The 14801-nt window shown below is 47.4% G+C and overlaps 2 protein-coding genes across 6 annotated transcripts in view; one reads left to right on the top strand and one right to left on the bottom strand.

The window, feature by feature from the left end:
- The window catches only part of Gtf3c1 (general transcription factor IIIC subunit 1), a 71670-nt gene extending 61798 nt beyond the window's left edge, over positions 1-9872 (bottom strand). Inside the window, exons 1-2 of the mRNA XM_057777636.1 lie at positions 9600-9872; positions 6758-6967 (exon numbers count right to left, since the gene is read on the bottom strand). Of these exons, the coding sequence (XP_057633619.1) occupies positions 6758-6967; positions 9600-9820 (431 nt within the window). The 5' untranslated portion in view covers positions 9821-9872. The remainder of the gene's footprint in view (positions 1-6757; positions 6968-9599) is intronic.
- A 174-nt stretch (positions 9873-10046) lies between these two features.
- The window catches only part of Katnip (katanin interacting protein), a 176307-nt gene continuing 171552 nt past the window's right edge, over positions 10047-14801 (top strand). For 3 of the 5 annotated variants that reach the window (XM_057779252.1, XM_057779248.1, XM_057779251.1), the window contains exon 1: positions 10088-10108. In XM_057779252.1, the coding sequence (XP_057635235.1) occupies positions 10102-10108 (7 nt within the window). In that variant the 5' untranslated portion in view covers positions 10088-10101. Of the gene's footprint in view, positions 10109-14801 lie in introns of all 5 variants that reach the window. The other 2 variants (XM_057779249.1, XM_057779247.1) reach the window with 2 other exon arrangements.

Here is a 14801-nt window from a genome sequence, read left to right as displayed (position 1 = left end):
GAGGCTAAGAAATCAGCTGTGCTTTATAAGTAAAAGAGAAACATCACTCAAGCAAAGGGGAGTTTTCTTCAGAGCAAATACACAGAAGTGGTTCAGAGGGGACCAAGACTGCATCCCAAGCTGGAAGCTGAACCACAATGTGTAAGTCCCACATTGCACTGGTTCTGAAGGCATGATGGGTGGAGAGCAGTGTGACTCTGCGTTGTGACAAGACCAGAGGTCACTGCTAAAGTTGTAGCCTCAGCTGCACAGGAGAGCCCAGGACTCAGAGGTCACAGTCATAAGTTGTCACTACATGACATGGTGGGAATCTCTGAAAGGAAGGAGACCACTGGTGAAGGGACAGTCTTAACTACAATGGATAACCCTCCATACTGAAGACACCGAGACTGTGGGACAACCACCAAGGACAAAGGTAGGTGTGGAGTGTGGCTGGTCTGGATCTCTAAGTTAGATGTGCTGCAGACGGTAGTCCTAGACCTTGGAGACCAGATCATGAGCAGCAGACACGAGCTTTGTATTTTGCTTTGATGTGCTTGTAACTATGCCTTAGTTCTTCCCTTTTGAAATAAGAAAGAATGTAACTATTTTGGATGCTACAGAATCACAGTTAAAGACTTTGAATTTTTAAAAGAGAGCTTAGATTGCTAATTACTAAAATTTTTAACTTCCTTTTTATTTATTCTTTGTATCATTCACATCATGTCTCCTTAACACACCCATCTCTCTCTTCCCCATCCCAGAACAAACTAAAGTTTAAACGAAAAGAGGAAATAAAAAGGGAGAAAGGGAAATCTTATCATGGAAGCTTCAGTGTGACAGTGAGCCACATAGAAAAGTTTAATCCATACATTTTTACATGCAGGCATTCATTGCAAAGAATCACTGGTCTGGTTCAAGGTCCCTAGTCTCTGCTATACCATCAACACTGGGCCCTCACTGGGACTCTTCCAGGACACACTGTAGCCCTGGGTCCACATGACTGACCCCGCCTCCGTGTTCCAGTGGATCACAGACGGGATGGATGTTGGGGTGGGCCAACACATAACCGTGGTTCTGGGCCTGGGTAGCTGCAGGGTTGGTCAGTCCATCAGCTTTCTCCCATCTTCATCACCAGGGTGAGCTCTCCAGCACTGCCCTGTCTAGTTCACCCTCTGCAGCATGAGCAAGGGGCAGGGCCAGCTGGCTGCTCCCACATCCTCTGGTTGGTTCTCCCATATTCACCTTCAGGACCAGCTCTACTGAGGTGCAGGGGCCACTCTGCTGAGTGTGGCAGGTGACAAGGAGCAGGACCAGGTCTCCCGCTCTTATAAACTCAGAGACAGCTCTTCCACCTGCCTCAGGTGTTGAATCACTGGAGTTTTTACAGGATGTTAGGACTTTTGAAAGGAATGATCATGGCTATAGTGATATAGTTACGCATTAAATCGAAAGGGGGTCATCTGGAAAGAGAGACCTCAACCGAGGAATTGCCTTGTTCTTATTATTAGACTAGCCTGTGGGTATGTCTATGGAACACCTTCTTGATTAATGAAGATACCATAGGGCCCAGACTACTCTGAACAGCCCTGGCCAGGCGGTTCTGGTTATATAAGAAAGCAAACTGATTTGCAAAAGACCTAGGATTGGTTCCCAGCAACCATGCAGGGGCTCACAACCATCTGAAACTCAAGTTCCAGGGGATCTGATCTGCCTTCTTCTGACCTCTTTAGGCACCAAACACATATGCAGTGCACAAACATACAGGCAAAATACTCAAAAGAAAGCAAACTGAGCAAACCATTGAGAGCAAGCCTTGCAGTATTCTTCCATGGTTTCTGCCTTAGTTCCTGCCTCCAGGTTCTTATCTTGGTTTCCATGAATGATAGACTGTGATTGGACATGTAAGCCAAATAAATCCTTTCTCCCTAAGTTTCTTCCCAAAGACCATGGTTACAGTGGTATTTTATTTGTGTTTTAATAAATAAAGCTTGTGTTTTAATAAATAAAGCAGCCACACTAGTCAGTCATAGAGGCCAGGCAACCGTGGTACACCTCTAATCCCAGTACTAGAGAGGAATACAAGCGGGGAGGGCACAGTAACTCGCTCTCTTTCAGAGGTAAGAGCTCTCTAGTGGCTTGGCTGCTTTTGCTTTTCTTTTTTTTTTTCTTTTTTGTTTTTTTTGTTTTGTTTTGGTTTTTTTTTTGGTTTTTCGAGACAGGGTTTCTCTGTGGTTTTGGAGCCTGTCCTGGAACTAGCTCTTGTAGACCAGGCTGGTCTCGAACTCACAGAGATCCGCCTGCCTCTGCCTCCCAAGTGCTGGGATTAAAGGCGTGCGCCACCACCGCCCGGCTTCTTTTTTGGTTTTTGAGACAGCATTTCTCTAAAGCTTTTTTTGGAGCCTGTCCTGGAACCAGCTCTTCGAGGCTGGCCTTGAACTCACAAAGATCCGTCTACCTCTGCTGGGATTAAAGGCGTGCACAACCAATGCCTGGCTGCTTTTGTTTTTCTGATCTTCAGGTTGAACCCCAATATCTGTCTCTGGGTTTTTATTATTCTTGCTACATATAGTATTTCTCCCAACAACAGAGAAATTAAGTAGAACACCTGGGAAGAATGGTGGCACTCTTAATTTTTTTTTAAAAAAAAGATTTACTTAATTTATGTATATATTTTGTCTGCATGTACATTTGCACATCAAAAGAGGGCATCAATCCCATAGGACTACAGTTTTGTTTTTTTTAAATATTTATTTATTTATTATATATACAGTATTCTGTCTGCTTGTATGCCTACAGGCCAGAAGAGGGCACCATACATCATTACAGATGGTTGTGAGCCACCATGTGGTTGCTGGGAATTGAACTCAGGACCTTTGAAAGAGCAGGCAATGCTCTTAACCACTGAGCCATCTCTCCAGCCCCAGGACTACAGTTTTAGCTGGTTGTGAGCCACCATATAAGTGCTTGGAATTTAACTCAGGACCTCTGGAAGAGCCTGAGGACTGTTGAGCCATCTCTTCAGTCCCCAACACTCAACTCTTTAAACAATGTGTGCGGAGTGAGGCTGTAAATGAACTACCTTGTATGCGACACTAATAAAGCCTCAGGGTTGAGATCACCATGTGGTCAATGAAGTGGGGATCTGAGTTTTGACTCTGCTACTGAAAACCATTAGAACTTCCCACTACTGGATGTGTTATGAACAATAATGTCCCAAGGAGATCCAAAGACTTTCTAAGAGCAAGGCTCTTCAAGACGTCCCAGGTAGAGTACTGTGGGGGCAATGGTTAAAAGCTCTTTCTGCTCTCATAGAAGACCTATGTTCCCAACCTGTAACTCCAGAGGGTCTGATGCCCCCTTCTGTCCTCCTCCATGTTTCATGCTGGGGTCTCTGGATCCATAGTGTGTGATGTTTAGCTTTTAGTTTCAAGTATCAATTTGACAGGGTTAATTAGTCCCCAGTACACTTCTGAAGCACCTGAGTACACCTGAGAATACTTTTCGAGGGGATAAGCCGAACGGGGAGACTTCCATGAACAATGTGGGCTGCGCCATCCCCAGGCTAGTGTCCTGAACAAAAGGGAAACAAGAAGAAAGCCAGCAGAGCACCGGCATCCATCTGTTTCATGATCTGTCAAGATGTGCACAGCTTCATGATCCTGCCATGCCTCCCTGAACATGAGGAACTAACGGCACCCTGCTCAACCATGACAAAATAAATCCTTCCTAAGTTGTTTTCCATTAGGTCCTGTCACAGCAGTGAAAAAGCACCTGACGCATCCTGTATTACCACACTATGGCTAGAACCTCACTGCGGCCTTGATAACACTGCAGACTGAGCTGCTACACTAGCGCTCTGGCCCAGCTCCAGGGAGACCCAGCCTCACTCATAGCTTGGCTCCAAGTGTCTGAGCTGGAGGACTGCCCTCTCCCAGGTTTACAGAAAGCACAGCTACCCATCATGCCTTTCCTCGAGAGCCACTCTGGCTCTTTTCTGTTCTGCTGTTTACTAACAGCTGGTCCTTGAGGTCTCAGCAGCCCAAGTGCTCTGCTCAGCCACACAGTTTTCCGTGCTCCTGCACCTGCCAGATGATTTCACTTCTCCACGTAAACAACAAAAAAAGAGGTTGTCTTTGTAACATGTGAGTCTATATAGTCCGTCCTTAAAGACTAAGATGCAAGCCATTTTTTTCCTCAAAACAGGCTCATTAAGGCAAACTACAAGAGCCCAGTTGGGTAAAAGACTTGCTGCTTATTCAATCTTGTTCAATTTCCACCCACATTATCATCAGGCCAACAGCTGTGTTAAGGACTGACTGTCATACCACCTGGATGTGTCAGATCTCGGCTGCATTAAGAACTGCTCAGTGGGCGGTGGTGGCACACACCTTTAATACCAGAGGCAGGTGGATCTCTGTGAGTTCAAGGCCAGCCTGGTCTACAAGAGCTAGTTCCAGGACAGGCTCCAAAATTACAAAAGAAATCCTGTCTCGAAAAAGAACTGCCCAGCTGCTGGTCCCAGGATTCTTGCTACTACACATCTGTGGATTGTGACACCACTTTGGTGTCTGATACCAAGTTTAAACAAAACAAAACAAAACAAAACAAAACAAAAAAAACCTACCTTCAAAGAGCTCATAGGGAAAAGCCAGAAACTGAATGGTCACACCAGGGGCTCTCTCTAGAACTTCTGAAAGGCATCTGTGCACTCAGCAGCGAGTGCACACCACAGTCTCAGAACCCTCTGGAGCCAGCAGGGAGGGGGGAGAAAGAAGGGCAGAAGACCCTGCCCAGTAACAGGGCAGGCTTGCTATGGAAGGCCAGGGGTGGCATGGCTGGAGTGTGGTAGGTACACGCCAGCAACTAAACAGCTAAGGAAAGTTCACAAGGTCAGCATGGCTGGAAACTCTAACAGGATGGCACAACTTCAAACCCAACAGTCCGCACTGCATTGACAAGTACAAACGTGCCAAGCACACGTAAGACCTGAGAGGGTCAGTGTTGGGCACAGTGAAAAGGCTCTGCCATTGTCGAGCTAATGGTCTCCTGGTAGGGAAGAATGCTGCCAATCAACACCTAAAGTGACTTTGGCCCAACTCAATGGTTTTGCTAGCTCTAAATGTGACCTTCTCACACATGGTCAAATTTTGGAGACCCAAAGACACTCAACTGTTCACTGTGCCACTCTTTCCTCGCTAGACCAGAGTAATCTGGTGGTGCCTGGGCAACAAGACACTTGGTGAGAGGTGCAGCTGAAGCTGGGATGGGGTGCTGGTCTGAGGGCAACACACCCCTTCCTTTTCAGAAACAAGGGGGCGGTGCTGGCAGGTTCCACGTGAAGCACAGGGAAATCAGCACCTTGAGGGTGGCTAGGTGAGAGCGGGGACAAGGTCACAAGGGCCTCTGGGCCACAGTAAACAGAACAGGTAGCAAATAAGAACATGACTGCTGGTGTGGCAAGTGAGTGGCTGGTACCCAGCTTATCTGAAGGGGACTGTGGCCTATGCTACCTTATAAAAATCAGACTTTCATATGGCTAAACCTTGTGGGCTCCCGGAAATCCATGTTTCTAGACATTAGAGATAAGTAATCTCTAAAATAAATACAACCTCAATCTGGGCAAACAAATCTGTGGATGATGTGGTCAGTTCCAAACCCTGGCCCCAAGCAAGGGGAAGACCATCTACCACATTTTCATCCTAGGAAAAACTTCCCATAGGTATAGAAGGTGGAGGAGAGACTGAACCAATGTGGTGAGACTTCCTGATTACTGGAGACAAATTTAGAAAGGTAAGGCAGTAGGACAGGACAGACAACTGAGTGTAGACGTCACAGAGAGAAGGGGCCTAGGAAGAGACAGCCTGGCTCGAGAGCACGCCTCTGACCAGGACAGAGATGAGCAAGGGACGCACAACTGTGAAGGAAACAACCACAGAGCATGAGGGGCTCCTTACTGAAACACTATCACTACGTGAGACGTGGAGCCAATACCTGACAGGGTAGGAGGAGCAGGGATCCACCAAAAGCTGGTGAAGATTCAGTGGGGAAACAACAGAATGCAGGGAGCCCAGGGGCCAAAGCTTCTAGAACCGTCAGTGGTCCACCTCAGGGGATAAGGACTTGCTGGTTAGGACCTAAGGAGTGATAGTGTCAGATCTGTAGGGAGCAGAGAGTGAGAGGGAGGGGAAGACCCAGAGAACCCTGGGTCTCTTCCAAGAAGCTTGCTCATGGGATCAGGAAAAGAGGTAGTTATCAGGTGGGCGAGCCTGTCGGTGTGCTCAGGAAAAAGCCCCAGAATGTGAGCAAAGTGGGAGGGCTGGGCTTATGGAAGGGGAAGGAGAAAGATGTGTCCAGACCACAGCTTTGGACACTGTAACCTTATGGCCTCAGATAACAAGGAGAGGGTAGTGTGCCAGATCCCAGAGCTCATAAGGGCAGTTTCTCCTTGACCTGGAAGATAGGAAGGAGGTGGCCCGTGGTCTGGAGTGGACAGCTATGGAAGAACAGGATAGGGACTGAGAACTCACAAAGGGAAGGTGGGGCGTGCAGTGCAGAGTTAGGACAAGAGTAAAAAGTGCTAGGCACACTGGCTACCACCAGCTCCAACTGTTCTACATCTCTGGACACAAAGGATAGAAGTCAGAACCACTGAACTCAGAAGGCAGGTCTCAGGGGTGAATGAAGGTCGAGGCTAGGGAGCTCTGGCAAACACTAAGGAGAGACACCAGATGCTACATCTGATTTCAGAGACTGCTGAGGAATGTGAGCCAATTACCTGCTGAAGGCTTCCACCATCGTACAACGAGGTTGCAGACACTTGGTCCTGATGTTACTGGTAATGTCTTTCCTCTCTTTAAAGTATCGGCAGGAGCCCTGGATGCCATCCTTATTCTCTAAGATCATGTGAATGGGGTAGACATCCTCCAAAGTGACTGGGTCCCTCCTGGATTCCAGAATTCCAGTTTCCAAGTCAATTTCTTCATATCTAGGGAGGAAAACACATACATAAAGCTGCAACTCAGTTTCAGAGATAACGTGTACCTGGCATCTTCTGCCAACTCCCTGCAGAGACCAGTGGGAAGAGATGAGACACATGGTAGCATCATCTCTCAGTCTTTAAGACAATACTACTGTGCAGCCTGGAGTGGCCTTGAATTTTTGATTCTTCTGCCTCAGCTTCCTGAGGGCTAGGATTACAAGCAGGCACCACCATGCCTGGCCTGCCGTTAATCTTGACAAGCAGGCCTTTTCTTTTTTTCATTTTGAGACAGGGTCTCACATATCTTAAGCAAGGAAAGACCGCCAAGAATGACCTTGAAGTCCTGGTCCTCCTGCTTCACCTTCCATCCCAACCTACCTGCTTTATACTAAAGCTCAACCTAACTGAGCTACACCTCTAGCCTGAGTTCTTATCTCTCTACCGCAGAGAACAATATCTCTCTAGGATCCCAACCCACCCAGAATTGGAGACCTGATTCACCTTCTTGGCCAGAGCCTTTGCCTTCCCTCCAGATCTGTTTCCGGTGTTTAGACTGCCCACCAAGGTTTGTCCTCTGACAGCTTTCTCTTTAGTCATCTCTTCGGTTCCCTTATCCATTTGCATGGTCTTGACAGTTGTTCCAATTCCACATAAGCCTGCTCCCCTGCCTCCCATCCAGTCCCGGGAGCCTAGCACACACACCCTCTCAGCTGCCTCTTATCAGCAGGCATCTTTCAGTTGCATGCCTGAAGCTGGTGAACTAAGGTAAGGTATTGTTTGCCTTTGAAGCCTGGCTAGGATCCTTCTCCAGCACAGCGGAGGTGCCACTATACAGTTTTAAACTTAAAAAGCAAAACAAAACACCACCTTGTCCTTTCTGTGAACTTTGTCCTATTTATCTCTCAATTTTCAAGTCTTCCAGGGAATACTGTGCCCTGTTTTCTCCCCCACCCACACTTTAATCTTAGTTGAAGGCACTGCGTCCTCATCCAGCCTCGAAATGTAGGTGTAGCTTAGGGAGGTGTCCAATCACAACAGACTCCTAAGGATGATCTCTTAATTACCAAGTGCATGGAATGACTCACAAAGGTCTAGCCTAGTCCTTCCCTCTGGCTGCTTTACCCCCCCCCCCCCCCCCCGCCCCATTCTGTTTACTAAACAGAACCTCCTCTTAGACTCAAAGGAGACTCAGCACAGTTAGCGCCTCACTCGGACTCTCACCGTTCTGTGCCCTCCGTTCAGTGAAGGGGTTAGTGTTCATTCAAGTGTCAGGGATTACAGGCGTATGCCACTATACCAGGCTACCTGGTATGTACTGATCCCATGTTCTCTTTATTCCCATCCCCACCATGACAAACTGGTCCCTGAGAGCTTATGCCTGGGTCTCTCAGTTTCACCCTGTCACTAGTCTTTCTCCCCACTCAGTGACTTCTCATCGTGACTTCTATGGTGAAAGGATTGCTTCTTCAAGTGGGTTAAATAATTACAGGTTCTCTTTCAGTCAAATTCGGTTAAGGCAGAGTGGATCCTGGACCCAGATTTCCTGGATTCAAGTTTTGTAAACCTTTTTACTAGTTGACAACCTTCACCACTTAACCCCTTGGAGCCTCATTTTCTCTTCAGAATGCAAACCTCTTCAGGGTATCTTCAGTCAACCCTCACAATAAGCATACATAAGTTGCAACTATTCTCCGCTTCCAGGTACATGCGGCCTTCTGTTAGGCTATCCTACTTGGTGCTGTCTGCTCGGAGCACTCTTTGCCAAGTGGCCACTTATGCCTAAATTTTAAGTCTTGTCTGGTTCCTTATTACTTCTGGGAACCTCCTCTGACCTGCATAATATAGCTTAAGAGTTCCGACTTGCCAGGCATAGTGGCGCAGGCTTGCATTCCAAGTACTAGGGTGCACAGGCAAGACGGTATGACGCCAGACTGGACTATACAGTCAGCCATTTCTTGCCGTAAAATTGAAGAGGGGTGGGCTGAGGCTAAAGGTGTTCTCAGTGGTAGAACTCTTGTCTAGAACATGCAAGGGGGTGGGATTCTATTCCTGGAGAAGGACGCATAAACAGAAGGTAAAAGTGCACTTAGCAATCCCTGAATTCTGTGCACATCTCTTAACATCTCTGGGGTCAGTTTTCTCCTCTGTAAAATGAAAAAAAAACAAGTGTCTTGCTCACAGGTCACTGTACTGATCTGAGCTCTGTCGCTTCTAGAGATGGGTCTGGGACCAGAACCCACTTATGTGGCGAGCCCAACACACCTCAGCTATTCGTTCACTGCTATGTTTGGTGCTGTGCGGACCTCCAGTGGCCTTAGTTTTCAGAACAAACGCTCCCTAAAGGTCCCTGAAGGACCTCACCTGGGTGCACTCTTTAGCCACTTTCTTGTTCCCGTTCTACCGTCCAACTTAAAGGAACTTTCTGACTCCCGCAACACACTGGGAAACGGTTCGTCTCAGCGGGTGCCCCCTCCCCCAGCTCATCACTCTTGGGCCTGCCAGGGCGCAGGGAGCCCAGGTTAGCCCGCCCCCCGCACCCTTCCCCCACGCCCCACGGTCCCGGGCAGGCGCTCTGCACCGCACCGCTGCACCCAATCCCCTCAGGGCTCTCAGCCCCCACCCCACCAAGGTGGCTGACCGGTCTTGGAGCTGCAGATCGGGTCGCTCTCGCGGCTCCTCGTAAAAACTGATGCCCGGGTGCGTGGCTAGGGCCCGCCACAGAAACTCTTGCGTGTAGGGTTCCAGCGGCAGCGGGAAGGGAGGCGAGCGGGACTCCAGGCGACTCCACAGCGCGGGCAGACACAGGCCGTCGAGCCCCTCCAGGGCCACCTCGTCCAACAACGACTCGAGTGCGTCCATGGCCGCTTCAGTTAGCAGCGCCCGGGGCGCCTGCGCACCTCGCCGCCGAGGTCCGGGCCCAGAGCGCCTGCGCACAGCGATCGGCAGCCTGGGGAAGGCGGACCAGACTCTGAGAGCAGAGGGGAAGTCCTAGCGCTCCGTAGTGACGTCACGATACGGGGGGGCGGGCTCAATGACGGAGCTAGTTCTTCATTGGTCCGGAACCTCGTAGTAACCAGGGGAACTGCAAACACTGTCAGGGCTGCTTCCGGTTTGTGCTCCCGGAACCGCCGCCTCTAGGGATGGACGGTTAGTGTCCGTGGGCCCCGCCGGGAGGTCGGGCGGCTGTCCCCTCATCCCTCGGAGGCGTCTCGGGGCGAAATGCCAGGCCGCAGGGCCCCCGGCCCAAGATGGTGTTTGGTGGTGCGGGATGGGGACCGTGACTGGGGAGTGATCCTGTAGGCAGCCCGCTCAGACCAAGGGAGTGGAGACTGGGAAGAGATTGGTGCCGGGGAGGCTTGAGGGAGATCGCGGGGGTCTCGGGATGGGCAATGGACAAGTGGTAATTGGTTGGAGATAAGCGTGCCTCCTGGGAGTATGTTTGTCAGCTACTGGCATCAGGAGTGGAGAGAAACGGTTGGGAATACTTTATGTGCTTTGGTGTTGTTGGTAGCTCATGTTAACTGAGTACTTACTATTCGGAGCTAGGGCCTTTGTAATTACCCACACGGACGCACATTTCACAGCATTCTTTTGGGGGTAGTTATTCGTTTTGCAGACAAGGGAACTGAGGCCAGGAGGGCAAGCAACGTGCCTGCTCCAAGTCAAGCGGCTAATAAGCAACATGAGGAAGACTGTGTCTGAAGTAGACTTGTTGGAGTTTGAAATTGGAGGAGGTTTTTAGAAGCCTTTCGTTCCAGGGCTTGCCAGTGCACACGGCTACAGGGACCACTTTGGTGGGCTGTGACAGAAAACCCGTTTCCGATCTGTACAGAAGCGGCTGCTCAGATCTAGTCAGATGTCTTAAGGAGCAAGTCTCAAACTATGCCGGCCAGTCAGCTTTAAGGCCAGAGACAGACTGGTTAAGAATCAGTATGGGTGCTCACAAGCCACCTGGGAATAGTTATTGTGATATCCAGCTTTCCAGATGGGAACACTGATATCTGGGGAGACTGGAATGGTCTATACTAACATGCTGTTTCACAGTGTATTACTGCTTCTTCTGGGGAATTTGCGTTTCTTTGATAGCCAATGGATGCAGCATGGAAAGACGTGCTACTATTGGATGTATTATATGTGCCCAAAAGATGACTTTGTCCTTTGTACGTGAGGCACTATAAAAAAATTTGTTGTAGGGGGCTGGAGAGATAGCTCAGAGTTTAAAAGCACTGGCTATTCTTCCAGAGGACCCAGGTTCAATTCCCAGCACCAACATGGCAGCTCATAACTGTTGCTCCAGTCTCAGGTGATCTGACACCTTTGCACAGATATACATACAAGTAAAACACTAGTGCACATGAAACAAAAATATTTTTTTTTAAAAAATGTGTTTTAGCCGGGCAGTGTTGTTACACACCTTTAATCCCAGCACTTGGGTGGCACAGACAGGTATATCTCTTAGTGTAAGGCCAGCCAGATCTACAAAGTTAGTTCCAACCAGGTGGTAGTGGCGCAGGCCTTTAATTCCAGCACTTGGGAGGCAGAGGCAGGCAGATCTCTGTGAATTCGAGGCCAGCCTGGTCTACAAAGTGAGTTTCAGGATAGCTGGGACTATTTCACAGAGAAACCCTGTCTCGAAAAACAAAACGAAAAAAGAAAGAAAAAAGAAAGAAGAGAAAAAAGTTAGTTCCAGGTCAGCCAGGACCATTACACAGAGAAACCCTGTCTGGAAAAATAAACAACAAATAAAAAATGTGTTTTTACCAGTTTACTTTGAGGGAAGGTCTATGTAGTACAGCTGTTAGATAATAGTTCTTAAATCTTTTAGGGTTTGAACACCTTGAAGCCCTTCCTTTAAAAGACCTTTGCTTGTGCCAGGCAGTGGTAGTTCACACCCTCACTCCTTTAATCCCAGCATTCTGAGTTCAAGGCCAGCCTGGTCTACAGAGTGATTTCTAGGATAGACAGGCTGGGCTACACATAGAGAAACCCTGACTCAGCAAAACAAGAAGAACTTGCTTGCATGTATTATAGCTGTGAGCCGGGCAGTGGTGGCGCACACCTTTAATCCCAGCGCTCAGGAGGCGGAGGCAGGCGGATCTCTGTGAGTTCGAGACCAGCCTGGTCTACAAGAGCTAGTTCCAGGACAGGCTCCAAAACCACAGAGAAATCCTGTCTCGAAAAACAAAAAAAAAAAAAAAACAAAAAAAAAAAAGTATATCTGTGATGTTGCCATATAAATACAAAATTTCAAAACATCAGTTCCCTTAGAATTTACATCAAACCCGAAGTGGTGGTATGTACCTTTCTCCCAGTACTCAGGAGATCACTGAGTTCCAGGGTGGCCCAGTCCACAAAGTGAGCTCCAGGTCAGCCAAAGCTACACAGTGAGATGCTGTCTCAAAACAAAAAACAATAGACTTTTACTCCTCAACTTTAATTCCCCCCCCCCCCCAAACAGTAAAAGAATTGTATTGCTTTACATTTCCTCTGCCCCTCTCTTTGTTTCTCTTGTTTTGCTTGGTTTTGAGACAGGGTCTTATGTAGCTCAAGCTAGTTTCCAACTTGCTATGTGGACAAGGTGGAGCCTGGGCTCCTGGTCCTCTTGCCTCAGCCCATGAGTACTGGGATTACATGCAAATGCCAACATCCATTTAACCGTCTTTCTCTCTTTCTTGTCTTTCACTTTTTTTAGGAGTAGGGATTAAACTCTGACCTCACTTCTGCTAGCAACTTCCTCATGGCTGAGATATATACCAAGTGGCTCTCCCATCCCTTTAAAAGAGTCTTAGTAAGTTGCACAGGCTAGCCTAGGAGTCTGTAGCCGAAGCAGGCCTTGAACTTTTGAACTTCCTGCTTCCGTATCTTGAAAATTAAAGGCATAAGAAACTATACATGGCTTGTTTTATATTTTCTCAAATTTCCCTGTCCAACTTAATAGAAAACAGCTAAACCAGATGCAATGGGTATTGCCTGTCTGTTATCCCAGCACTTGGGAGGCTGAGTCAAGATCATGACTTCAATGCTAATTTGACCTATATAGTGAGACTTTGTCTCAGAGAGCCAAAAGGAGGCAACTAAACTCTTACTTCTGCTTTAGAATCCTAACTTCTATCAATATTTACGCTATTTTGGCTAATGAATATGAACAGATCGCCTCACATGTCCATAAGTGGATGAGGAAATGAATATCTTTATCTTTTCAGATAACTGTAGACACTTTGGCACTACATCAAAACTTAGCAAGTGACAGTTTCTAAAAGGTCAATTACAATGTGGTTTGTGAACTTGGAACTCATATAGTAAAATCCATTGATCTGTGGGCTATTTTCTCCATATCCAATTTATAGCTTCAGCTATTGGTCATTTTGAAACTAACATGCAAATCCTCCAAAAATGGTGACATTAGAAATTATCCAGTATCAAAAAAAAAATCATATTAAGAGTTGAACATGGTGTTTCAGGCTGAAGAGATGGCTCAGCGGTTAAGAACATTGGCTGCTCTTCCAGAGGACTCAGGTTCAATTCCCAGCACATACAAGGCCGCTTATAACTGTAACTCCAGTTCCAGGAGATTTGACCCTCACACAGATATACATGCAAGCAAAACACCAATCACTACTCATAAGGTTAAAATTTCTAAATTATTTAAAAAAGGAAAGTGGTGTTTCACATCTATAATCCTACCACGTGTGAGCCCGAGACAGGAAAAGTCCAAGTCTGAGGCCATCCTGGTTTACAGAGTAAAACTGTCTCAGAAAGGCAAGGAAAATAACTCAGATTATTACCCTTGTCATCGTCTCTGTTTCGTAAGAAAGGGATTAAGTCCTGGGAACTGCAGAAGCAGAGGAAGCACCTTGCCACTTGCTTTCCCTTGAAAGCCTGATTTTATCACTGACAACAAATATTGTCAGTTGTTTCCCTGGTGACAGGCTCACTTCATTTGTGCCCGAGAAAATATCTGCCAGGTCCCTAAATCTGAAGAGCCATAATTAGTGTCTTGTTCGTACAAGTTCATATTATAAAAATGATATTCTATACAAGACACTGTTAGCTCATCTGGCAGCCCCCATCATTTCCAGTGTTTCTGGGAAGAACTACTGTTCTTAACTTGTAGCAGAATTACTGCGTGCATACTTCCCATTTCTTCACCTGGAATATTAAAATGATACATATGGGGACCGAGGCTTAGAATTACTGTTTTACCTGGCTGGTTCTCTCTCTCTCTCTCTCTCTCTCTCTCTCTCTCTCTCTCTGTGTGTGTGTGTGTGTGTGTGTGTGTGGTTTTTCTTTTTTTTTCATGCAGTCTCATGTAGTTCTGCCTGTTCTGGAACTCACTATGTGGACCGTGGTCCAGGCTGGCCTCAGATTCACAAAGATCCACCTGCCTCTGCCTCCCAAGTGCTGGGATTAAAGGCGTGCACAACTCTGTCTGGCTAACCAGGCTGTTGTTAAGTGAAGATTATTCTATGTTTGTTTGCTTGTGTCACGAAGCATGCAGTGGTAAAGAATACAAGAGCTGTCTATTCTAAGACTAGAAGCATTTTTGCCCATTTGTGTTTTGCCTCATTCAGAACGCAACCCAGGGGAAGTTGTAGGATTACAGTGGAAATCGCTTTGTCTTAGCAGGCCCCTCTGTTACCCAGGATATGTGGATACACTTGGAGACACATTGTTGCAGGGCATTCTGAGAAGTGACTTGGTCACTTCTGCTCTGTCAGCACCTCTGCACTCCTAGAACATGATTATAGCCACAGAGGAATCTACGCTTTGGAGCTAGGCTGTATACTCTAGGAAGGTATTTACCATAAGATTTAGTTTTAACCTTCAGAAAATCCTATTT

The sequence above is a fragment of the Chionomys nivalis genome, chromosome 8, assembly GCF_950005125.1.
Source record: "Chionomys nivalis chromosome 8, mChiNiv1.1, whole genome shotgun sequence".
Lineage (NCBI taxonomy): Eukaryota > Metazoa > Chordata > Mammalia > Rodentia > Cricetidae > Chionomys > Chionomys nivalis.
This window is presented reverse-complemented; position numbering and strand designations above follow the sequence as displayed.